Consider the following 26,221-nt stretch of genomic DNA (forward strand, 5'->3'; position numbering starts at 1 on the left):
CATCATTTTACGCTTCGTTTTACTTCCACCCTGAGCTTTTGCATTGCTCTTCGATTCACTCTTGCTCGCAAAAGGCTTTAACCTGTCGTCTGCTTGGTACTGAGCACTAACACTCCCTGTTCAGAAAATTCCCTCATGCAACACAAGGTCTTAATGAAAAATATCAAACACAGAATAACACACAGCCCCATTACTTCAAGTGTTCATGTTAGAAAGAAGTGTGTATTTACTTTGTAATCACTGTATCCTAAAACATGTCTCTTTACTATTATTACTACTGATAATGTTTTTTGGAGTACACAGAGACAAAAACACTATGTTGCACACGGTATTTCTACATGCAACAGACTTTTGTAGCCACATGATTGTTATGACATAGTCTTTCAAAGCACAAGATTAAAACTTCAAGGCTTGTATCAACTTTTGGCATTGATCAGATCTGTGTAACCCAAAATCTCACTCTGGCTAACCCACAACTTTGAACAAAACCACTATTAAAAACAAAAATAAAAGTAAAAATAAAAATAAAAAGACAGTTCAGCTACAGTATAGTACTTTTCTGAAACCCTGCACGTGGTATTTTCTGATTTTCATAAATATTACGTTTGAAAATCTTCATCTGCAAATATTTAATGGCATTTTCATACTATGTTGCCCAACTTAGCTAAGCTAAGCTCCTCCCAGCAAAGCATGAGCCTGCCAACTCCAGGACTAGAAACTGCTGCAAACTAGGTTCAAAACCAGAAGGCTGTAAAGGACAAACCAATAAACCCTATCTACACTAAGATATGAATGTGTCCAATAAATGAAGGTAACAAGTGGTTATAGACGTAGATACGTTTCATTTTATTTAATTAGAGCAGATTGTGTTAGCAGTACCACCGTCATTAAGGAGCAGTCTGTGCGGGATGGCCAGGAGCAGCCGGCACCACTGGGTACAGCGAGCTCCTGGCACGGCGATCTGGACACTACATCTGACTCTCCATCACCCTGCCTCACGGAGAATTAATGCACACACATACACACTCTCTGAAACTAAGAGACAAAGGATATCAGCTGACATAGCATGAAACCAAATCATTTCACATACACCGCTTCACACAGAGGGCAGTCCTTTGGGAGACAATCCCCGGGTTTGGCATCACTTTTGCTGTATCTTTTCTTCTTGTCTTCTACCACTTCAGTTACTGTGTGTATATTAATTTAGAAAGTGAAACATCGAAGTTTGACAGCTGAAATGTATTTGTTAATTGACCTACTGAACGCTTATGAAACAGGTATCGTGTATTAAGTTCCCATCCCAGACAGACGAGTAAAGGTACTTCTGATGACAGATTCAGAGTTCTTGGTCTTCAGGCCTGGAGAAAAACTAGTTTCTCAGTAGAATTCAAAAACAGTTTGAAGTGACTGATGTGAGAAACTGAATAAGCATGCTACAAAGAGCAACATAAAACATCATACTCTGAAAGACTTCAGAGACTAGTTTTTTGTTCTCCCACCAAACTTGATGGCACTGAGTGACCAAGTATGAGATTACTTAAAATCTACTGTTGTTGATGTTGCAAGCACTAAGTGAAGACAAAAATAATTATGAAGGCTTTGGGCCAGTAATTTCAGCAAGGAAGGTGAAATGAGATTTCTTTATAGCTTTGCCTACTCCCTTAACATGTGACAAACTACAGGGTTAAGTGCTAAAGACCAGTGCTGTGTGGAAAACTTCACCCTCTACCACCTTGCCTTTGGACAACAAATGCAGTTGCTCCCGCTGCAGTGACCCCAAACCAATCCCACTGATAAACACAAGGTTTTTCACCAGTTGCTCTTTAATATATTTGAAGTTCTCATTCTTGATCGCTATGGAACCACACAAATGCAGGAACAAAGGAGGCAAGGACAGGGTAGCAGCTTTTCGTCCAGCAGCAGGGCCAGTTCAGCAGGTCTGGGGAACTCAGTGACCTTGAACTCATCAAAAAGGTGAACTTGGCACCTTCAAGGTCAAACCAGGGACCACATATTTATGGTTCAATCACTAACTTCAATTTTGCTCACAGATATCTCCAGAATAATGATCTAAGAATTGGTGTAGGAGAACTGAAAAATCTCTTCCTGCGTAAAAACTTCACAACTTAGGAAAAAAAAAAAAAAAAAAAAGCATGAGTTGAGATGAGTGATTTTTATTCTAATTGAAGGCTTGAACTTGAGAATGCTTATTAGCCAAAAATTAAGGTGTCATGAAATAGTTTCAAAATGACAGTCCCAATTTTCAAAAAAGAGCTATTTCTCAGTATTGCACAAGCGTTCAAGATAAAAATTTGTAACATTCTTTTTAAATATCAAATCACATGTTATTATACATACAGCTCAACACTACATGCATACTAGTCCTCACAGGTTAAAAAACGCATGTTTTTGTGAAGTGTGCTCTGAACTGATGGAAAGCTTGTACTGACAAGGCTTGACCAAAGTCTTAGAGCTTTCCTGACAGCATGACTTCCAAGTAATTACAAAGTGAAAGATAATTTTATTGGTTAATAAGATATAAAATCTTTTACATGCCCCCAAGTTTTGTTTTTTTTTTTGACAAAGGACTGCTGGAAAATCAAATTAGTTATCCTCCAGTGCCTCAGAGACAACTTACTACCTTATGTAAAGAGCTTAAGAATCACAGAATGATAGGACATCTTGGGTTGGAAGGGACCTTAAAGGTCATCCGGTTCCAACCCCTCTGCCACTGGGGGCACATAGTGGATGCCACCCACTAGATCACCCTCTTGCCCAGGGCCTCGTCCAGCCTGGCCTTGAACACCTCCAGGGATGGGGCATCCACAGCTTCTCCAGACAACCCGTTCCAGTGCCTCACCACCCTCTGAGAAAAGAATTTCACCTTAACCTCTAAATCGCCCCTCTTCAATTCAAAACCATTCCACTTTGTTGTATCACTCTCTGCCTGTGTAAAGTCAATCTCCATCTTTTTTATAAGCCCCCTTTAAGTACTAAAGAGCTGCAATGAGGTCGGCCTTGAGCATTCTCTTCTGAAAGCTGAGAGCTAGGGATATTCATCCTTTCTTCACAGGAGAGGTGCTCCAGCCCTCTGATTATCTTTGTGTCCTTCCCGTGGACCTGCTCTAACAGCCCCACATCCTTCTTGTGCTGGGGGCCCTGTACCTGGACGCAGCACTCCAGGTGGGGCCTCACAAGGGCAGAACAGAGGGGGATCTCCCTACACCTGCTGCCCTCCCCTCTGTTAATGCAGCCCAGGGTGCAGTTGGCCTGCTGGGCTGCAGGCACACCCTGCTGGCTCATGTTGAGCTTTTTGTCCACCAGAACCCCCCAACTCTCTCTCTGCTGGGCTGCTCTCAGTGAGTTCCTCTCCCAGCCTGTGCTGGTGCCTGGGGTTGCCACGACCCATGTGCAGCACCGTGCACTTGGCCTTGCGAAACAAATGCATTCCTGAGCCATGAATGGGGCTCTGCATTACAGCGAATAACATCTCTCAGAACTGCTTTACCATTTGTACTAGCTAATGCAGATTTAAACGATTCCTCTCACATTAACGAGAGCGCCCACTTGGAGCTACAGAAGGCTTAACTCATTTATTCCGAAATCGGCTTTCGGGGAAGGATTAAAGGAGCGAAGAACAAGCCTGAAAATAGATTAAAAAAGGATCAGCGCGCCTTCCCTCGCGGGCAGGGGGCGTTGGGGTGAGCAGGGCGCACACCTCCCAGGGCGACCCGTGCGGGTGGGTAGGCGACCCCCTGGGGACAGCCCCCGTGCTGCCGGGCACCCTGGGGCGGGGAGAGGCGGAGGGGCAGGGTCCGGGGCAGGGTCGGTGTGGCGGTGCGGCTACCTGCTGGTCTCCAGGGAGGAGTAGCGCTCGGGCAGGACCTGCAGGCAGCGCTGGAAGAAGCGCACATGCCGCTCCTTCAGGAAGTCCAGCCGCTCCGCCTCCGCCCAGGACGGCGACTCCGCCATCTTCACGGACACCGCCGCCTCCTCCTCTTCCTCCTCTTCCTCCTCCGCTGCTGCTAAAGCTGCCGCCGGCGCGCCACGATCGCGTCACAGGGCGCGGCCGCGCGCGCGGGATCGGGGGGGGGCGTGGCCTCGGTGGCGCCGGCGCGCCCGCTGGTGGCGCCGGCGCGCTACAGCCCCCGGCGCCAGGCGGGCACGGCCCTGCGGGGACGGGGAGCAGCGGGGAGGGCGCTCAGAGGGGATGCCCCCCGCCGGCTGCCCGCTGCCCGCTGCCCCCCTGCGTACCTCCGGGGCAGGTGGAGAGGCGGCGGCGCTGCGGGGCTGGGCGCCTTGCTGCGTTCCTCCCAGCCCCGCGTCGGCTGCAGCAGGCGGGACGGGTCCCTGGCCGCACGGACGTGGACCTAAGGGAGGGGAGAACACAGGCGGCGAGGGGGTGGGAAGAGAAAGGAAGGTGGGTTTGTGGCCCCCGAGGGGCCGCCCGTTCACAACTCGTTTGAATGAGCAAGCCGAGCCCACCCGAGATTGAAAAAAAAAACAAAAACAAAACAAAACACCATACATTACCTTCTCTCTTAATTTCGCCAATCTTCGTTCTTTTTCTTGTTTCTCGGCTTCTTTGACTTGTTTTTGTTGAATCTTCAGCTGAAGTTTATGTAGATCCTGAAACGTGTAAAAGAGGAAAAGCCTGTTTTATTTCAACGTATTCTGAAATACTCTGAAATATGTAGGCATGCAGCAGTTTGTTTTTAATCCTTTTGCCATAGTGTAAAGTAACACTAGGTAGCTACTTGCTACAAGCTTCTCCTGTCCAAATTAAAATTACAAAAAACTGCAGTCATTCAACCTGTTCATTTCACCCCAAATTTAGTGTGAACACTGACAGTGATACTGGTTCTTGTGTTTATATAGAGATGGGACCTAGGTTGACCTTACACCTAATGAAGCCTGTAAGATCTTGAAAAAGCTTTTTTTCCCTTATACAATCATCACATCTCAGCTTTTTCTTTAGCAATGGTGAGCAACCCAGTCATGCTGTTTTTCCCAAATCATCTTCACATGGAAATAAACAAAACCATCATATATTTACAAGGAAATACAGGCCTGAAGAATCCTTTAAATGTTGAGGAAAAGGAACATCATGCTTTGGAATAAAGTTTCATACTGTTTCTTGGGTGTAGACAGATGCTGTTACACACAGTGAATCAAAAACAGATTGAGTAGAAGTAGGATATCTAGATTTTTTTTTTAAAGTGTTTAGCAGATTACAGAAGGAAGTAGGCAAATTTTAAAAAATCATATGGATGAGTAGAGAGGTATTTACATACTCGCTGTTGAAATTTTGTAATTTCTGCTGCAGCAGTTCTCTTCCTCTCCTCCTTTTCAGCTTCCTCTCTCTTCTCCTTTTCAAGCTTTTCAAGTTCCTCCTTTTCTTTCTTCTGCAAGGTATACCTTTCCAAGAGTAACTTCATGTGACAATGGCGCTGGCGTTCTTTTAGTTGCTTTTTCTCCTTCTCTTCTTCTAGTTTTAGTTGTGATGCTTGTTCCATCGCAAATGCTATTGCTTTCTGTTTTTTCCATGCTTCAATTGCTGCTTGTTGTCTTTTTCTTTCTTCCTCTGCTTTTTGCTTCTGAGCTTCTTCATGCTGAAGCCATTCTTTCTTGAGCATTCTTTCTGATTTCTCTTTCTTCTTCAAATTTCCTTCTTTCTCTTGCTGCTGTTTCTCCTTCCATTTCTTAATTGACTGCAAGAGAACAGCAGGAGATAAACAATGTCTTCATAAAAACTGTACACATTCCTGTTAATTGCATCTGATAAAGACATATGCTCTAACAATACAAACTGAAGATAGGAATTGGAAATCTACTTAAGGGAAAACTTAAGTCAAAAGACCACTTGTCTGCTTTGTCATAATCAAATTTTCTATTTTATGCATCATACAGGCAGGTTTAAGATTCATGAGTTGAAACTTTTTAGGTTATGCCATATTATCTTAAAACAGTTAGGAATATTAGTGTAAAATGTTTTTCTCAGTGAAAATGCTATTTTGAAGAAAAAATTAAGACCTGAAATACAATTCCACTCACTATTTTATACCCCAATTTTTGTGTCAGTACATCTTTTGCATGCAGGTGGATAGTTCTGGAAGGCATCAGTTCTCTACACGGAACCATAATTATCTACAGCAGAAATTGATAGGTGTATCGCTTATACAGTGGGACAGACATTCTCCAGGATGTGTAGCAAAGAGTTGTGTTTTTCAAATAGGATCACTTACTGCTCTGGGATTGACATCTGACTTGCTGGACAACTTCCATTTATAAGCATTTGCAAAGTATGCTGACAATACACAGGCCACGTCAGTGTGTTGCTAGGTCTATGCTTACTGATAATTCATTTAAGACAAATATTTTGGTAAGGATGCTAAAGAAGACTTCAGTTACGTATCACCAACTGTAACAGAAATCTACATAGCATTATGACCAGACAGGCAAATACAAAAATAAGTGTGGGCTTTTTAAAAACAAACATTTTTTTATAAAAGCTACAATAGTCCTAGAAGGGGGTGTTTTTGTTCATTTTACCTCTTTTTTTCTTTCTTGTAAAATTAGATACTCTCGATACCATTTGTCATGTTGTTCAATTTCTTCTTTTGTTCTTCCACAGAGATACTCAAGGGCTTCATCCATGTAGGACAGCTTTCCTTTGTGCTTTGCCCACACTTTCAGAAAATTTTGATGATCATAATCATCCCAGCCTCCCTGCCTCCCCCCTGTTCGCTGCAGAAATCTTTCAAACTCTACTACTTCTTCAGGTAGATGATTTTCCAGTGTTTTATCAACTGAGATCCTAGCTGATGGCAACTTCAGAACTTTTTCTGTTGTTGAGCTGCTTAACACCCACAGTTCCACTTTTTTCTCAAAGACGCTGAGCTCATTAGCGGCAGTTTTTTCATCCTTCAAAAGCTGTTCATATCTAAAAAGGGAACAAACACTGGAGTGTACGAAAAGAGATGCAGCATTCATTGCTCAGTGAAAATGAATTTTGGAATTGTTCAATGCCACACAAAAGCCATTCTTAAAAGATTAAGAACTGAAATGGTAACTAACACAGATGACAGCATAGTTGTAATGATCCCATAATAAAGCACTACACAACTGGAATTAAGTTACCCTTTTAGTGGAAGCTCACATTTATGGCATGCAAACAATTAACTCAGTCCCCTCCTGACACCACTAGGGAGAAGAAAGAGGGAAAAAAAAAATCCACCCACTTAAAAAAAACAAAAAACATGAGAACAATATAATGTGTTCTGCAGCTTTTCTTGGAAAAGCCTCTTCATAGGCAAATAATTGTTACATTGAGTCAGTGAAGCAGCTATATAAACAGCCTCTCTAAAAAGTTGTATATCAAGATTAAAATCTTGATAGTTTGAGTTTTGATTGACATACAACAGGAATCATGGGCAGAAGAGAAAAATCAAGAGAATAGTTTACTTGATTGATGCAAAGTTGTCATTGTGTATTATGAAAGCACTTTTTTTTTGTAGCTGAAGCATGTATAAACATACGTTTGCCTCTGTTCTTCTTTAAAAGCATTGATTGCATTTTCAATTTCTTCCATCATTTCCTTGAGCTTGTCAACAACTAAAAACGAAAAGAAGAACATATCACCTAAGAAGGTTAGAGTATTTACCAGTAAATCAGCACTATTCAGAAATGAAGCACTTGCAGAGAATTCTGGGATGCTTTTATTTCACAGTACAAAAAAGGCTACATTTCCATCTCAAACACTCTTACAAGAAAGACTCATTTATTCAAAAGGTGTGATTTCACAGTGATTTAGCTAACTGGATGCAAATCCCAGTATAAATGTTTATTTCAATTGAACAAAAACTCTCATTCTGGTAATCTTTAACTGATTCACAGAATGAAACAGCCTTATCTTAAAGTAAAGGGCTTCCACTTTTGTCTCTCATAACAATGCAGTAAGTGACTTAAGAAGCACAATCAAATCTTTGTTTTTTACCAGGCCGCACTAGCCATATGTAGCCTACATCTCACTACTTTCTACAAAACTGGGCTTACAAAGAAACTTCAAAGTGAGACTTCATATCCTGCACTTCAAATGCTTTAATCCTCATTTGGAGAAAGAGAGAGAGAAAGACAGTTATTTTGCAATGGTAGAAAGACATTTTACAACCTGAGTGTTTTAAACCAGTACATCTCTATGTACACATACTGATCAACATTTTAACTAACCTGGCTCTAAAAAAAATAATGAATTGATACCGTTGTATCATCTAAAACTTTTAGCTCAGCTTTCATGTCTTGCTCCTTTACCTTTGCTAACATTTTAAGAGAGATGATACGTTTACAGTTTAAGAAGATAATACATTTTTTATAGAATAGACACTGAATACGTGAAATGACATGCATTTTGTTTAGCATCATGAGGTCCTCGGCTAGAAGCAGACCTGAAGCCTGAGTTCCAGATGGTAGGTAGTACAGGAACCATTATTCTGTGACACTATTTCCCAAGAGGTTCAAAACAAGCAAGCTGAACAAGTTGTCTCAGCATCTTGCATGGAACATTCCAACTTACACTTCAACCTAGGTGACTTCTGGGCGACTAGGAATCAATTCCATGTAGACCATACTCTGTGACCGCTTACTGGATGAAAGGGAGCTGTATCTACATATTACACTACAATACTGACTTTGTTTTGCATAAGGTCAAGAGTTGCATGTAGAAAATACTGGACTCTCAACAGCCTGAACAAACAAACACACATCACTTCTAATAGAGAACAAGTTTATCTGTTCCCACAGAGAACTGCAAGAGGTTTTACCCTTATATTTCTCCCTCCTCACAATCCCCTTCCCAGATTCCTGGAAGGGCAGACAGACTACAGAAGGAGTATCCCAAGTCTGCAGGAGAATCGCAAGTACAACTATCCAAGAAACCTGTCTATAAACAAAACTGTTTTAAAATCTGTCAGTGTGACTTACATTCTGATGTATGCTTCACATCTTTCAATTGTTGTTGAAGTTTCTTCACATTATTACGTATTTTTGATAGCTGCTGCAGGATTTTAGTTTCTGTTAAACAAAATAAGGTGATGATAGTTCTAACAGTGTCTTTGTGCATTTAATTCAATAGAAAACAACAAACAATGAAGTGTCTAAACTGGGGATTTCATCTAATAAGAAACAGAAAATCTGTTTAATCATATGAAACTGCTGTAATACAAAGTATCTTAACATATCTAACTGCATGAAGCTGAGTGCATGTGCTGTGTATCTTCCCACACACCATCAGAATTTAAAATTAGTGGTTCCATTTCAAAAGGTTTCAACAGTATAGTCACACTGAGATTAATTCAGTTTTCTCAAACCTTTTATGAGGTAACTGGAGTTTGGAGAACAATATTGCCGGTACAGGTAACAGCTCTAGAGTTTTGAAAGGGCTTTTACCTAAGCCTCAAAACACTCAGCAATGGAGAAAAAACAGACTTGAAAAGCATGTATGAATTTACTACTTCAACATGATTTATATATTTGTCACGTTAAGTGAAGTAGAATTAATGTTTTCAGGAACTCCGAGCATGCATATGCTTATTTGCTTTATTAACCAATTGATTCCTCACAACTTTACAAATAAAGTATTGATTTGAATGAAGTTCTGGGTACATCTAAGGTACTAGGGAGTCTAAAGACTGTCTTTTTAACAGGATTGGTTTAAAGAAGAAATAACAGAGACCACCACCTAAGTGTAACAAAACAGAGCCATGACATGACCCTGTTAGTTCAAACTATAACTATTTAAAATGCAAAAACTTACAGATTGTGCTCAAAGACCTCAACACAGCAGCACAGAAAATGAGACGCGTGGGGGTTCTAGTACACATCCTACAAGACTCTAACATTCATTCACATCTCACATTTAGTACCTTATACCTCTCCTTGTGTTTTTTTTGTGTGTGTTTTTGTTGTTGTTGTTAATCTTATAGCAGTATATCCCAGCACATCCACCCATATGTTTGTGCTTCCTCTGTACACTTGGAAAACTTTCTGGACTTTTTAGCTTAGTCATTCCACAGAAATATTTATATTTTTTAATGATTTTAAGATGTAAAAAATATCTTAGGATTCCTCACTTAAAAGACCCACATTAATACATAGACATTTCTAAGGTATTTTTAGTTGTCTCCCTGAGTCCTTTCCCCTTCCTTCAACTTAATTTTTTCATCTTCTTTATCAGAAGGCATAGCATGATTTATTTTATTACTTCGGTACTGTGTCCAGGCAGTCACTTTTGTTCTGTTTAATTAGTCTGGCAGTTGAACTGATAATAGAGGACGGACTGTGTATCTCACTGCACCATTTGTACTACGAATATCCATTATCTCAGAAGTTGAAAAATGCAGGACAGAACTGAAGAGTTCAAAAGCCTATTTACAGGCAGTAATCAGTGTAGAAAAAACTTATTTTATGCTAAGTACCTATTTATAGTACCTAGCTAGACGACATTACATTTTGCAGTACACATCCAAAATTGCTTCTAAGTTTCTAAAACACAAAATTTCCACCAAGTTTTTTTGTGAGTAGTACCTGATACATTCAAGATTGAAAGAAAATGATAACACAAAAGACCCAAAATGCTTATGCTTCTGAATTTTGCAAGTGAGTTGGGGAATTCTTCTTCATAAGCAGTACACATGGTGAAATACCACACTTTTATCAGAATCTACCTCCCATCCACACTAATCTCTCCATATTGCTGATTGATAAAACATTTAAGAAAACAACTGTAGAGTAAAAATAAGTAAACCAACAGGAGGAAAAAAAAAAAAAAAAGGAAAAAAGGAAAACCCACTTACTTTCAGTTTTCCTGTTGACAGTCATTTTATGTTCCAGTTCTTCTAGTATGCTGTATTCTACCCTGGAATCATTCCTCCTATTGTAAAGATGTCCATTTTTGTCCTTTTCAATATTTGCAAGCCTGGAAAACAAGGTTGCCACACTGAGCAAGCCGCAAATACTTATCAAAGCACAAGATTTTCCATGGTTAGTATCCAGCTGATGCTGTGTCAGCAGGACCATCTTAGATATTATCCAAGTCACTGGTTTGCTACTAGAGCTGATTTCAAGGAAAACCTTTCTGTAGTTACAAGACCATGCACCGAATTAACCCAAGAACTTGAACAAGATACAGATGTTAAAGAAGGAATTATCTCACAGACAAGCAGTGCTTCACACACTGAAACAGCATGAAATTTTATCTGTATGATGCTCACTTACCAAGCAGCCTTATGAGAATTTTCATTGGAAAGCACTGAGGGGACACAGGCTGTATTACTGCTATTGCACACACAGATGGAGCCCCAGCACAGACAAATCAAGTACATTCCCTCAGGGTTACACTGACGGTAGTACTACTGCAACTGAATATTTGAATTCAAGTTCATTACTGTCAGCATATTTCAAGATGTTAACGTTGCTACCTTACTGACCATAGTTTATGTATAATATATGGATCTACAGGTCACTTTTGCTTCCTCACTAAGGTCAGAAGCCTTAGAATACAACTCACAGTAGGATTTGCTTTGCCTTGCTGCAGATAGGCAGTCTACTAGAGTTTGACCTAGAGAACTGTAGATGCAAAAGGACTACCAATACTGCAGCCTTGAGCGTATCTGTGTAGGTCAGTGCCACCATGCTAAGAGATCAGAGCAGCACAATACTGGTGCCACCCAGAACGTGTTGATTCCCAATGTTAAGTGTCACTACTGACAACGCATAATACTCTGTCTCTCAGTAGGAGGTTGGTTCTACAGTAGACTATTGCTGCTATATAGTTCAATCCTCTACATGAAGATGCCTTCGTAACTTAAATGCTTTGCTGTTCACTGGAGTGAACCAACCTGAGTAACAAAATCTCAGAGAGTGCACTAGAAGCCTTAAGAGCACAACTGCAGAAGGACAACTTGCCATAGTTAAATGGCATCCAAACTGCCTCATTTAAAGCTGCTCGGGAATCTCTACATTACCGAGCAGTCAACTTTTTGAGACATTACCCAGGATCCAGAACTAAGAGGATTCAGTCAGAGTAAAATGCTGCTATGAGACTTCAATCTCACAGTTCATTCAGGATTCCTAACTACAAAACTGCCTCCTTGAGCCCACTGGCTAGGCCAGCTCTTCCTCAGAAAGCTCATTTGTGCATGCAGAAACCTCACTGTTCTTTCAACTACCTGTATAGTTATTAAAGTCATTACTCAAGATGTGGGGAAACACATTTAAATCACGTCTGTGCTTGAGCTGTCTTGAACTCCCATATTCCAAAGCAATGGCCTAGATAATCTAGAAGCACTCTCAATCTTCTCTGAGGAAGCTGTTGTAGTGCTGCTACAATTTTCATTTTGTAGACATCTTTTATAGGCTTTAGTTCATTAGAAAGGTAAGCACAGCTGAGTAGGAAAACTAAAAACTCAAGAATGCCACATGCACTGCACAGCTGAGTAGGAAAGCTGGGAACTAAGTAACGCCATGGACACTTTGATTCTTGTGTTATCAACTGGTGCAACAGCAAACTACAGAAAATAACTGACTGAGGTCCCGGTAGTAATTAGAAAAACGGGTGATTTTGAAGCTCATGACTCTATCCTAAACAACTACAACTGTAATAATCTACCTGAAGTCCTGAAAAAAAAAGGAAACCTTTGCCTAAAATTTTACTACCGTGAATTCTTACCTTAAACCTTGAGTTATATTATCTCCAGAACAGCATGAAAATACAGTTATGGTTGTCTTTTACTTACTGAGTTCTTAGCTTTTCTGCTGTTCTTATGAATTCTGCTTTCTTAGCTTGTTCAGCTTTCATCTTCCAATTCTGACACTGCTGACCAGAACCTGCAGTACTGAAACAGCTGTCATTCTGTACACAACAAAATGGAGTATTATTCACAAACAGTATTTTATTTTTAAATACTCAGGCTATTTTTAAGCGGACAACACCACAGTGCAGATAACAAAAGCACTACTTCTGTTTTTACACTACAGTAATTAAAATAATTTTAAGTCACATGGGTGTAAAATTGAAGTGATGATGAGTGTATACAAAAATATGTTCTTCAAAGGAAAAATGGAAAGAAGGCAACATCAACTTGCTTTAGCGGGTGCTGCTGATCACAGTATGCATCACGCTAAATCAAAATAGCTGTTTTTTGGAGATTCGGAGGTAACTCGCTACCTGACTATATAATCTGATGTTATCTACATGTTAATCTGCATTAGGCGGACTACCCCCATTTCATCTCGCTCGAGGAAATCACTCGCTTAGCATGATGAAATCCGCTCAAGCCGCCCTGCAGACTGCTACCTCTTCCTGACAGCAACCCCAAGCATCCTGAAGACACCACACACTGGGACTGCTGACAGCCACGGGCTCTGTATGACACTGCCTGCTGCTGCTGCTGCTCTCTCTCTCTGCTGCTCCCTGCCACACCGCCAGCCTGGCGAGCCAGCGGCCCCTGCCTCAGCCCTCAGCCTTTACCTGCTGCTGCTGCTGCTGCTGCTGCTGCCCGCCGGCCGCCGCCGCCACGGCCGTTGCCAGCGCAGCCATGTTGGCTGCGGGCAGCCGCCGCCCGCCCCGCCCCGCCCCGCCGGGAGATGGTGGCGGGCGGGGAGCCCCGCAGCCCCCGTGTCTGTCTTTCTGGCTGTGTCTGTCTGTCTGTCTGTCTGCCACGGTGTCTGGGTGTCTGTCCGGGCTCCGTGGGGATAGGAGTGCCTGGCGTTAGTAGTTACCGTAGTAATAAAGGCTGGCCGCGGTAGGGCGTCCCTGGAGGCGTTTCTAGCCACGCTGCCTGAGGGGGCAGTGAAAGGAGTTAACAACAGCCACAACAGCAACAACAATAAATTATAATACTTTGGAGCAGAACCCTGACTGTTTACGCGGTTCCACAGTGGCCATCTTTCGAGCTTGGCCAGCTCTCTGTGGCTTTATAAGAAGCGGTGTGACATGACGGGGGACTCAAGCGGTCCTGACACAGACCTGCTGGCTCCTTAGGGAGTGGTGGTCACCCAAAGCCCCAGAGCCTACAGGGATCTGGAAGGGAAATCTGACCTGAGGAAAGAGGCCTGAAATCCTGGGATTTCAAAAGAAGCAAGTGGGGGGGGAATGTTCAAAAGGCCGTCACCACCTTGTCAGCAGACAGTGACTACGTTATGCTCCCAGCCACCCTTGCTTTGGGTGAGAAAGTTGTAATCCGAAGTGCCCATGACCTTCCAAGCCTTGCAGGCGTATACTCAAGCTGATGACAGTGTGGAAAAGACAACAGACTCCAAAGGCCCCAGACTATCTGACCAATGCCATTTAACTCCCCTGAGCTTGTTTGATGAGCTGAAGCTACAGACCTAACGTCACAAGCAGGAGTCTCTTCAGAGCAATGTACTCAACATCCAGTAGCCAAAGCTGACCTGAGGTGTGTACACATCTAGGGACATGTGTATGAAGATCCATCAAATGCAGAGCAGCAAGTGATGCTTGCTGTCTGGTGTCACCATATCCTGCTTTTCCCTCAAGGGCTGGTTTTAACTGGGACGAGCCGTGTATGGTTGCAATTTGGCTACGACTGATTCACTGTCTTGGATGTTTGATTAAACACAGTCTCTTTCTTACTCTTTCAAACTCATGGAGCATACTTATGACCGGCTCAGGTTTTATTTATGTCAGGATTTAGGGTTTTGTATTGATTACTTCCTTCAGGAAGACCAGACTACATCCTCATTATCCTGACAGGAAATAAAGAGCTTCATATTATTCAATGCATTTTTGAAATCTCAAGATTTTGTTTTTCACTCACATATACCAATCAAACTTTTAAGGAGTTGCTAATTAACATTTCTGCAGAATAGAAATAAGCTATTCATGCAGTGGCTTTGCTAGCTAAAAAGATTTTATGATCTGGTGTTTTCCCAGCTGTAGAACACAAAAGCATTCACAGATGCTAACCAAATGGCCTAAGCTGAAGACATTTTATTGCCTAATTGATGTTTTTAAAAGCACTTTCCTGATATATTTTTCCTTTTTATATTTTATGGCTGTGCTTACATTTGATTTCTTTGTATTTGCTGAATAGAAATTAACAAGTAAAGTAGAATATTTCAAAACCTGAAAATATTCATCAGCATAAATTAAAGAGGATTGTTCTCACAGATTGCTACCTGAAATGGCTTATAGAAGTGTTCTTTCCATAGCAGTGTTTCAAACTCTTCTTTGTCTTCTCCTCCATTATCCAATGCAAGAGAAGGAAGTGTATCTTCTAGAACTTGTTTGTATTTGTTTTTCTTTGGTGAGCCGTATTAAAGTATCTGATATTAGGATCAGCAAACTGATAACTGCTTAGGGATTATGCTACCATATTCTGCAAGCAGTTTTATCAAAATGGCTCTGCTCATAATGTAATTCAAACACTTCAGTAGTTCACCAGTTTCTGAAAGGTGAATCCATGTTATTACTGTTTGCCACACATACTACTCATGAGTAACTCAGAATCCTGAGGGCTTTGTAGGAGATGTCTGAAATCATATGCAAAGGTATTTTAGGTGTCTGAACAGAGTTAGACTTTGCTAGTTCTAAGCGTTGTCAGGGGTCAGGCCTCAAGCTGTAAAACTGGTATAGGGGTAAACCCTGGCTTTCAGCTGAGCCAGGACCTTAGATCATTCCTGTATGGGACAGGACTCATCCAAGTCAAAATGTGGCACAACAGAGGGTGACATCTGTGTACTTTTTGTTAACTATTAATCTGTATCCACAAGAAAACAGCTAGGCAATTACATGATATAATTATATTCTGTTCTCTTGCACATTCTCTATTTCTCCACTTAGTTTGGTGTTTGAACTACTATGGGAAACCCTTGATTTCTGTGACAGCTGTGCTTGATAAAAGCTTTCAAGATTTTGCCCCCCCTTCCCCCTTTTTGCCAAGAAGGAGGAGAATAGTTTTGTTTACTGCCTGCTATTAGTTATTAAGCAGGAAAAATACATGGAAGGAATAGTGCAGTTTCATGCTCTCTCTTAAGAGTGAGTGAGATGCAATACCTGTAAGTGGAGAAGAAGATTTGAGTGGTGGAGGTATTCAGGCCAAAACTTTTGGATGTACAATGCTTCAGTGTTGTGGCTGCTGGCATGAGATGTCTTTTCTGTACTTTTCCATGTGGTTAAGCAATTGTTTCTTTTGCTGAAATCCCGCAAAGCTGAACATGCTCAGCACTTCTGAAGAGCTTTTGGCTGGCCTACACATGACAGAGGGTTAGGGTCTGGGCATGGCAATGGTTGGGTTCAGGGAATCCAAAACAAGCTGTGCATTGTCTCCGTCTCTTCCCAACCATGTCTGTGCCCAGCTAAACCTGATGGCAAGATCTGGTGAAGGGATGTTTAGAAAAGTCAGGAACTGCTCAGGCAGGACCAGCAGCTGATTAAGGTAAAAATCTAGTAAAAATGAATAGAAAATGAAACTACTTTGAACGCAGACAATTCTCCTAGTAAAGGCATAGGAGTTAAACAGTACTGAAAACCATACTTCCTACCAGCAAGTGATAAATTGTGTTCGACCAAGTAGAATTCTCATGCAATTACAAGCTCCTTTGGTTAATCTGTCCAGCGCAGTTTCTGTCACTGATGCAACTGCTGCAGAGGCTGAAATGCAAGCGTAAACAGGGTTTATGCAGCTGCCAGTGTTTTAATGTGGTTATCTGAATCCTCTGTATATGCTGGAATGTACATCTCTTCGGGTGCACAGTATGATAGCATTTCACATCTCAGCAGAATAGGCCACATCCTGAGGTTTTTCACACAGCCTCTCTCTGGGCAAAATCTGATTGAAAACCACAAAACTGTTTCTGAATTTGGACATACGACATCCTGTTTGCAGAAAATGTTTGCATTGCTCTGGCAGCTGTGGATAGCAGTGACAGACCTCACTCTTGCATACAGAGAAGTCTGCAGAGAGAGCCTGAACACTGTCACTCTCATAACTGTAAGCAGAAGGCATCTGAACTGAGATTAGGACTTCAGAGAATTGGGTTTGCTTCTTCGCTTTGCCACATATTTCCTGTGTCAGTTTGGGCAGGCATGTTTGTTCTGAGAAAAAGAGAAAAAAAAAAAAAAAAAAAAAAAAAGGCCATAAAAGCCCTTGCTACCTTGCCGGGAGAGGGCTGAAAAAATAACCACTTCAAAAAGTAGAGGTATCCTGGCCTGGATTTGTTCTGGAAAGGGCTGCAATCTTCGTTTTCACAGACAGACCCCACTTTACACTCAGTTATTTCTGGCACTGGTGACAACTTTGATATCACTAACTACGTGGTCTCTTTGACGTTGGTGTCGTAAGACCTAAGAGCACCTGAGGGGAGGAAGTTTTAACCTGCTGTAGCCCCAAGAATGGACACTTAATGTAGTGAGGGAGGACATGGAAGTACACAGAGAAACAATAAAGCTGTTAAACGTTAAAGGAACGGGCTACACATAGAACAAAAAAGTACAAACAACTGAAAAAAACACCCGTTCATCTGGAAGATGCAGTGCTGGCCATGAAAGCATTGATCACAGCTCCAGTGCTGTATGGAAGGAGCCTCATCTCTTACAGTGTTAATTGACCAATATCTCCTATTTTCCTGAAATCCTTCAAGCCAAATAGAGAAAAAGGACAGTGCAATAACACTGTATTGCCACCCATGCGATCCTTGGGGAAACCACCTCTCTTACCAGGAGACATCAACACACACGCACCTGGTGTGGACCCCCAGAAAAAAAGACTTGCCTGTGCAGATATTTCTTTCCAAGTGAACTCAGAGTGTTTTTGTTTTGTTTTTTTTTCAATTGGTTCCCCCAGGTCATCAACAAGAATGCTGTAGTGCAGTTGTAAAGCACCAAGCAGAAAAGACAGGTTTTTTAGACAAGTAATACCAAAACTGGAAGTAATTTAAAAAGGAAAGTGTGCATTAATGATCAGAGAAAATGAAAGTCTCTAGCCTTGTGGATACAAATATCCACTTGTATAAGGGTCCATAAAATTGTCTAGGTATTCTGAACTAGAAAAGCACCAAGTCACTGGTAACAGCATGGGCTTTCCTTGTATTTTTATTCCTAAAAACATGTTCATTCTAGCCTACTCTGATAGCATAGCCTCATACTCAGTGGTCAGAATTAAACCAATTCTGAGCATCAGACAGAATATGAAAAAATGCAAATATGAAAAAAAAATAAAGCAAAAAGAAATATCTGTGGCAGATACGGATATGATATGTGCATATTCGCTTGTTCTGAGGTGCTGCATCAGGATACCGAGGACACCAGCAGTAAGTGCAGCAGTGCAGATATCGGCTAGGATGCAGCTCTGCACAGCACAGTCTGCTTTCAGGCTGCCTTTCATCGCTTTCGCTTTTGTCCACCAGGTGTCATCTGAGAAGCACCTGATAGCTGCTGAAGGCATGGCCGTCATCTTTTCTTTCCAGCAACCAACAGCAACTCTGCAGTAACATAGCCTGTAAGTAACATGGACATAGTAACATAGCCCCGTGGCAGTCTGTATCCCTCTTTACAGAATGATCTGACCTGGCCCTGTACTGGAGCCATCTGCTCCCCTTCATCTGGTGGGCACAGAGCTGTCATCATCTCTCCTGTTGAGAGCTGTCCTGCAGGGCTAGCAGTGAGGTGGCCCAGGCACACAGGTGCTTGCTGCTCCGTAGCTGCAGCTCAGTGTCTAGACTCACAGCATGTCTTGTGGTGGAAAGGACCTTCAAGACATCAAATTCCAGCCACAGGCAGGGACACCTCCCACTAGACCAGGTTGCCCAAAGCCCCATGGCCTTCTCCAACCAGAAGTGGAGGAGCTCCAGGCTAGACAGTTGTACAGATGTAGCTGTATAGAAGACCCCCTTTTTTGATCCCCAGACAAGTACCTGGTCTACTCATCCCAACTCATTTTTGTGTAAATGTGTGTTTTAGGTAGAAGAGACTTGAGTGGTAGCACAACGGTAGGCAGTGATAGCCTGGCTTTCACATTTCATTCTGTGCAGAAGGACTCTCCAAAGAGAACAAGATGCAGAGAGAGGCCTGATCAATAGGTTAGCTTTAGTAAATGTCTCTAGATATGGAATACAGATGACAGTGATAAAGAAAAAAAAAAAAAAAGAAAAATGAAAGAAAAGATGAGAAAGATAAAAGAGCAGTCTTTATTTCATCCCCAGTAATATCTGCTCATCTAAACTATTTCCGTTACCTTCTGTGAAATATAGACTTTATCTTTCAAGAAAATAAACCTTTACTTGAACCCTGATAATAGTCTAGACATCATAGAAAAAAATGGAAGATCAAAAGGGAAATGAAAAAATGAACAAATAAACTTGGCAAATGCAAGGTTCCCAAATGAACTGAAGTACTGACCCCTTAATAATTCATCTTATTCTTTCCTTTTTTCCCCTCCAATTCTTTTATGTCCTCCCCCCTTCCCCCCCCCCATTCTTTAGAATTTACTCATGTATTTTCACATCTTCTCTTAGTTTCTGACTCTTCTGTGATTCTTTCATTGTTCTTCTCCCTCAATTGTTATAAAAGGAAGAAGAAATGTTTCCCACAACCATACTTGAAGCAAACACACAACAAGAAGTAGTAGGCAGACCAGTAAAATGCAGCACTTCCTAATCTGTTTCTTCTGTCTCAAAGGCTTTTTAAAAACCTTTCTGAATGCAATTAAGGTGATAGTTCTAAGTTCAGCTCCATCTTCCAAAATATCTTCCATCCTAGATCTGGAAAGCAGAGGATAGAAGTGTGCTCTGCCAAAATTACAGACAGTTTTAGGCTTGGCCAAACCTCAACACAGCAATGTTGAGATTGAATGCTCTCCCTGGTACACATTTGTATATTCAATCAACAACCTTAGCAGCTGCTTGTATTTGAAACTGGCACACTGCATAGGTCACACTGCTGACAGCATCAGTCATGCTGGAGCTTCAAGACCTTACTCAGCAGCTGTCTCTGCCACTTCTGTTTCATTGTGAGTTTTTAAATTATCAGCTCCTATGTTACTTTTCTGTAATTGGTTATTAATGCAGTCAATTGCAATGCTGTTTCTTAGGCATTCCCTTTCATTGGCCTTTTCTGCAGCTTCTGTGAAAAACTCTGCCCACTTTGGCCTGTCAGGGGCTTTACTTCCTTCTGTCACTTAAAGGCTAAGCATCCACTAACTCCAGCCAGCGTCAGCAGCACTCCAAAAACCTCAGATAAGTCAGGCAGATAAAGCAGAAGGCAGTAACGTTATAATGAAGATTCTCTAGGGAAGTGTGCCCTGCAGAAATAGAAAGTTTCCTGAGTACATCAGGAAAATGTCTGGCTGGCAGAGCTGAGCTCAAATATCCTTGAGCAAGCGCGAGGATATTTGTGTACAAGAGCAAAACTGATGTTCCCCCATAAAGATAATCACTCACATAATGTCACAGATTTATGGCCTGACATAGATACAACAAAGTTTTTTAGAGTTTTGCACTAATTTCATAACGGACGCAATAAAGCTCTAAATTGTTATGTCTAACTTTTCTCACTTCTAGTCCTTACAGCTTGCTGCGGTAGCTGTAGGTGTTCAGTGATTACAGCAGTAGAGACCAGAGTTAAAAAGCTACATTTCTAATATTTGTTTCATTTGTAATTTCCCATGCTTAAGCAGCTAGCTGGGCATGTGTGTCAACTGGGAATGTAACTACACAGACCAGTACAGCAACATGCACAGCCAATCCCAGCCACAACTTTTGCTTGAATGGGGACAACAGTTAATATAGCCATGCCCACCATAAAGCCATGCTAATCTCAAAGATTATTCCAAATTTCAGTAACACTGAGTTAAAACAGAAACACTGAGGGTTTCACAGATCTGCTCTTGCAATGAAAACAAGTGGTTTAGTTGCAGGTTTTACTCACATTTAGTGAGTATTCTTTGATCTGTACTGATTTGTGAAAGAGAAACACTTTCCAGACGGTATTAAACATTGTGTCTAGTTTTACACCTGGCTTCAGAACAGTTTACTCTAACACATGACAGGAGCTGCAAGAATGTACCTGTCTGTACCTATATCAGTTCAAATAAGTGGTCTGCCAAAATGAACAGTAGGTTTTTGTGGGTGCAAGGTGTGATACTGATACAATTTTAGAGGAAAGGATATGGTGGAGATCCTCAACACATTGCCATGTTACCACTGATCTCTCCTACAACTTAGTACACTCCACATGAGATAAGAACTAGTTGAAGTCACTGAACAAGTTGACACAAACACCATTTCTGTCTAACTTGATGCATTTTACTTAGGTTTTTGACAGGTTTTTCAGGCTTGTAACACTACCTCTGGGCTTTAGGAGTACTTGTGGTCAGGTCTCAATCACAAATACTGGAGAAGCAGAATTCACAAGCCACAAGAAGAAAGAGAGAGTTCAGGAGGCTGCAAAGCCCTTAATCTACACAATTGTCCAGAGCCAGACATTTTTACACAATATTTACACAATTTACACAATACCTGGAGCCAGAAGAACCTCAGTGGAAAAACCTTACAAGCAGAAGCAGATGAGAAAATAGGGCGAGGAGATACTGCAGGTTGATATTCGCAGGGACTGATCTGAGAGCCTACTTGGCATTCCAGCAAAGCTGTGCCTGTAGCAGTGCCTTTTGGCCTCCAAGACACTGGTCTTGTTGTTCCCAGCAGCTGAGGCTGTGATGAGAACCTGAAAAATACTCTGCACAGATGATTTGCAGGTCTGTTTGAAGACACTGACTTCCGTATTTGGCCAACAAGGAACATCAAGTGAGAAGATTATTTTTTTTTTCTTAGATTGTTAACTACCTTAGAAGTATGAGCATGGGCACGATTGGTTTCTACATGCAGTAGAAAGAAAGTAGACAAAGTTTGGAAGTAGCTAAAAGTGAAACTGAATCCAAGGAATATTAGTAGTACTCTCCTGTCAGAAACCTTCATTGTGAGATAAATGTTGTGCTCACCAAAGTTGTGAAGGCCATATCAGCAAGTATCCCAGGGTCAAACTGAGATTGGTAATTTGTGGCGTTTGTTTTTTTCTTGCTTGCTTTTCCTGAGATATAAGTCTTGTCCCTTTCCAAACAGAAAATGAATGCAGAGCACTTTTGATTAGTCCCTGCACGTTGGCAGAACAGTAAAATACCAAGCTGTTATTTTCAGCAAAATTGGATGGGCTATCAGGATGTATGAAACACAGTCACTTACATGTAGGTGCAGAATGTTTTAACATGCATAATGCGGTATCAAATATGCAAGGCACTGGAGGTGGCTGGACTGGAATAGCTCATGGTGGAGGCAGGGCAATGCAGCAGACATGGAACTGCAGTGGAGCTTCGGAGGACGTCACTGCTGCCTCCAGCACAGCCCCCAATTTGCTGAGGGACCGGTGGCAGGTCACAAAGGCATCTCCCCTCCCTGCACTGGGAACACACACTCCTTGTGTGTGCATAGTGCTTGGAGAGGTTGGGTGGGCAGTGCTGGGTAATTGCTGAGTGCCACAGGAGTGACAGACCTGAGAGTCAACATTCTGCTAACCACTCACTTTGCAGCACGCAAGATCGAGTAAGTAGTCACATCTGTATTTGTGCCTGAACTGCTGTTAATCACACCTATAAAATATGTGATTTAGAAAAAAAAATACACAAACATATGTAGAGTTCATGTATAGTACCCTGTCCTTGCTAGGTAACAGACTGCAAGCCTGGAGGTCACAGCAGTCCTTAGTTAGCCAATTAGCAGAAATATGTTCTACCAAAAAACAAACAAAGTAGTGGGGCAGAACAGAGAAACTGAGGGGTTCTTAGCCCTCACAAACAGTATCTTGTACCAGGCTGAAGCACACTTTGGGCAATTGATAAGGAAACGCAGAAATCCATAAGGTGTTTTTTTTTTTCCCTCAATGAAACATGTAAGGGTAACATTGTTAATTACATGTGTGACACAAATTAATCTGCCTTACATACTCTTGGTAAATGAGAGGTATGAGGAAGAGGAGAAGCCTGGTCATAACTTACAGAGCTCTCTGGCAGTCTGGGGACAAAACTACATTGAGCAGTAAACTGCAGTTTCAGAATAATACAAGCAGGTGGGACTGTTAATGGTGAAATTTGCAAGGATAATTCATCAGGAGACAGACCAGGATAATTACATATTTTTAACTGTGTATGAATACAGACCAAAATCTAAAGGTCAAGGCCATGTTACAAGTGGTTTAAATGTGGTAAGAGTAATATGCTCACAAAAGCAGCTGCCAAACAGATGTGTGACAGTGCAGGCTGCTCCGTAGCGCTGCTGCTGCTAATAACCACCACAGCTTTCCACTTTTTTGGTGTATTTCCCATGGGTACCAGTCACAAGCAGCATCCACTTCACACGTAAATATTTACATGACACTTCTGAACTCCATTCACATCAGCAATCCCCAGCGCTGAGGGAGCACTGAAGATTGCTTAAAGCTGTTCTTGCCCGTGCTGCTCTCCTCCGTGCTTCCTGGCTGATCACTTCCATACCCACTGGAGAGGGAACCCACAGCGAGCTGCAGGACTCCAGGGGTTTGCTCTTGTCAGAAGGCACATGTCTGTATGGCAATGCACACACACTGTCACTGTCCTGTAGATGAATGAATAGTAGTTATTATTCAAGCACAACAAAATGCAGATTGGCATCCTTTGCAGATGTTTTGCTGAATCTGTGTAGGGAGAGGCATTAAACCACAGAGGATGGAAAAGTCTATTTGATAACGTGTTCCAGATTGGCATATGGTAAGGCTGGAACACATCCCTCAAGATCAATATTCTCCTTGGAAATCATTTCACTGTGCAACTACACCACTAAACAAACTGTTATATGCTCTGAGAGACCTTCTCAGGCAACCTTCTCCATTTCCAAGCTAAGGTATTTTTTTTCCTACTGTCATTTTGCTGTTTTATTGTAGAACTCCGATAGGACTGATATGCTCCCTCTGTTCCATCATCTTACTTCTGACATCTATCAAGAGCTATTCCCATTAATTATGTTTTCTTTCAAGAAGAGAAAATCTGGATCCTGACCATTCCTGTAGGTCAGATGCATCATACGATTTATTATGGTGTGCCACCCTACAGAGAACCTTTAGTATCCTAATTGTATCCTGAAGTGCTAATCACAGTTAATGTACATGACAGGGTACTAGGAGTTGTTTCATCCCCACCCTCATCCCCCTTTCTTATTTTTTTTAGATTATAGTCCCTCTATTAACTTTTTTTTTTTTTTTTTTTTTTTTTTTTTTTTTGAAAGCAGTACAGTAAGCATTCAAATGAGTGCACCATTTGATAGAACCCAAAGATAACTCATGTGGCAAAAGAGCATGTCATTAGGCACATGTACTCTCTGACAATGCTTGTGTGAGGTAGTAGTAGTAGTTCACCCACCTGGAGAACACTACTGCCCAGAGATGCGTGGCTTCTCCATTATCTCTCTATGGCTTGAGTGGCTCAAAGGACACGCAGTGGGGCAGAAAGTCCCATTATTTTATGCTTATGTCTGATCTTATGTTGGAGGCACATTTTAACACATCTACGTGTACATATTAGTATATCAGTACCTCCTTTTATACAAAAGCAATCCTAACATTTTACTTTTTGTCTGCAGTGTTAGATCTTACCACGCATGAAGGTCACCTTGAGTCTTCTCCCAAAGCTGGCTAAAATTACCCTGAAGGATTTTCTATATGCATCAGTGTCCCATCTGGCAAAGAGCTGACACCATGTCTCTTCCACATTTCCCAGCTGCGGGCGTAGGGCACGTGGCTGCAGGAGAAGGATGTTTGGAAGTGTCGGAGTCCACGCACCTGGGAGCAGCTGAGCTTGATGGGGATCTGGCTTGATGAGTTACCCCCTTGGGGAGCACGGCTTATCTACACCTCAGCATCTGTGGTTTTCCTTTCTATTCTGCCTTCAGTCTCCTTTTGGGTGCACCGAATGTGATATGACTGTCTAGATGTTTGGTTATTTTTCATGTGCCAATTGCTCCTGTCATGTTTACATGAACACAGATTTCTGTAGGCCTAAAGGGACAGGCAGAGTGCTGTGTCCACAGCCATGAAGTCAAAATGAAAAGCTAGGCCTTTCAAATCTGTCTCTAATTGTCACCTCAGAAGTTAGTCTTAGAAGTAACCAAATAAGAAGTGACCAAAATATACTTTAACCCTTTCATTTTGTACAGCTTTTACATTGTTTTGCTTTTATCAGATGAGATTTTACTTTGTAGATGAAGCAGCAGATGATAACAATGTCCTGCCACTGCTGCTGGACCACTTATGTGAGAAGAGCTGCTTGATGGCCACAGAGAGAGCCGTTCAGACTGAGCCTGTTCCTGTCTGCTGGATCGTGTCACATGCAATCTGTCTCAGATGTAAATCCTAGTCCAAGTGCCAAATTCCAAAACCAGTTACACGCATAGGTAACTTGACAAGGTTGAGGACGTCCCCCGCAAAGCAAATATTTGTAGTCTTGGACTCCAAGATATTGAGGAGAATGTTACACAATCCCTATCCCAGGGCTGATAGCTATCCTCAAGACATATTCATTCAGAAACCTACTGATACATAAATATGGTTTCAAACACTCCTGAAAATAACCTTGCCTATCATTTGCTATCTAACACCTCTATCTTATCTCTCTTTGTTGTGCAACATCAAAGTTCTTTCCTTCTATTGCTGTGTCTAGTGTGCAAGAATAAATTCAAGAAAGCTGTGGTCTACCTTTCCTTTCTTCTTACATACCTAACCTACTACTGAACTTTGTGAGTCTAGCCAGAAGGGAGAGTTATATTTGTATATTTATATTTAAAGAGTGATTAGACAATTTCAGTTTAATTTTTGTGTATCAGGAATATGAATTAGAAGTTCAGATATGCATTTTGTCTTCTTGCAGATTTAGATTTACTTTCTGCAGAAGGGAAAAATTGAAATCCTCTCAAAAATGATTCCAAAGGAGAAAGGGGAGAAAAAAAAAAAAAAAAAGACATTTGCTTGGGTGATGATCGGCAAAGAGGAAAGAACAATGGTAAGGTAATCTACAGACGGTTGTGTGTCTCCCCAGTGCATCTCCTGAGTCACAATACAAAGGAACTCATAGTAATCCAAAACATGAACATCCAGTTCTCAATGCTTTTCATCCACAGCAACAAAATTATT

General features: G+C 41.6%; 2 protein-coding genes and 1 long non-coding RNA gene across 4 annotated transcripts in view; 1 reads left to right on the forward strand and 2 right to left on the reverse strand.

Annotated features, from left to right (window-relative positions):
- PGGT1B (protein geranylgeranyltransferase type I subunit beta) overlaps nt 1–4,002 on the reverse strand; it is a 37,524-nt gene extending 33,522 nt beyond the window's left edge. The window contains 1 exon segment of the mRNA XM_084504349.1: nt 3,848–4,002. Coding sequence (XP_084360475.1) covers nt 3,848–3,972 — 125 coding nt within the window. The 5' untranslated portion in view covers nt 3,973–4,002.
- CCDC112 (coiled-coil domain containing 112) lies at nt 3,575–13,612 on the reverse strand. Of its 2 annotated transcripts, XM_084504346.1 has the most exons (10): nt 13,526–13,606; nt 12,792–12,910; nt 10,851–10,972; nt 8,980–9,069; nt 7,539–7,614; nt 6,553–6,943; nt 5,295–5,711; nt 4,534–4,629; nt 4,255–4,370; nt 3,575–4,170 (listed from the first exon to the last, which is right to left on the reverse strand). In XM_084504346.1, exons 1-10 carry the CDS (start codon nt 13,592–13,594, stop codon nt 4,140–4,142), a joined length of 1,527 nt encoding a protein of 508 aa, XP_084360472.1. In that variant the 5' UTR covers nt 13,595–13,606; the 3' UTR covers nt 3,575–4,139. The 2 variants fall into 2 exon arrangements, with proteins under 2 accessions (XP_084360472.1, XP_084360473.1); XM_084504347.1 differs by lacking the exons at nt 3,575–4,170; nt 4,255–4,370; nt 4,534–4,629 and having other exon boundaries at nt 5,033–5,711; nt 12,792–12,907; nt 13,526–13,612.
- Nucleotides 13,280–25,783, forward strand: LOC311427184. Its single transcript, XR_014687240.1, has 4 exons — nt 13,280–13,421; nt 16,375–16,454; nt 18,424–18,515; nt 24,676–25,783. It is a non-coding gene; the product is annotated as an uncharacterized lncRNA (long non-coding RNA).
- The last annotated feature ends 438 nt before the right edge of the window (nt 25,784–26,221 follow it).

Source organism: Aythya ferina, assembly GCF_964211825.1.
Source record: "Aythya ferina genome assembly, chromosome: Z".
Taxonomy (NCBI): domain Eukaryota; kingdom Metazoa; phylum Chordata; class Aves; order Anseriformes; family Anatidae; genus Aythya; species Aythya ferina.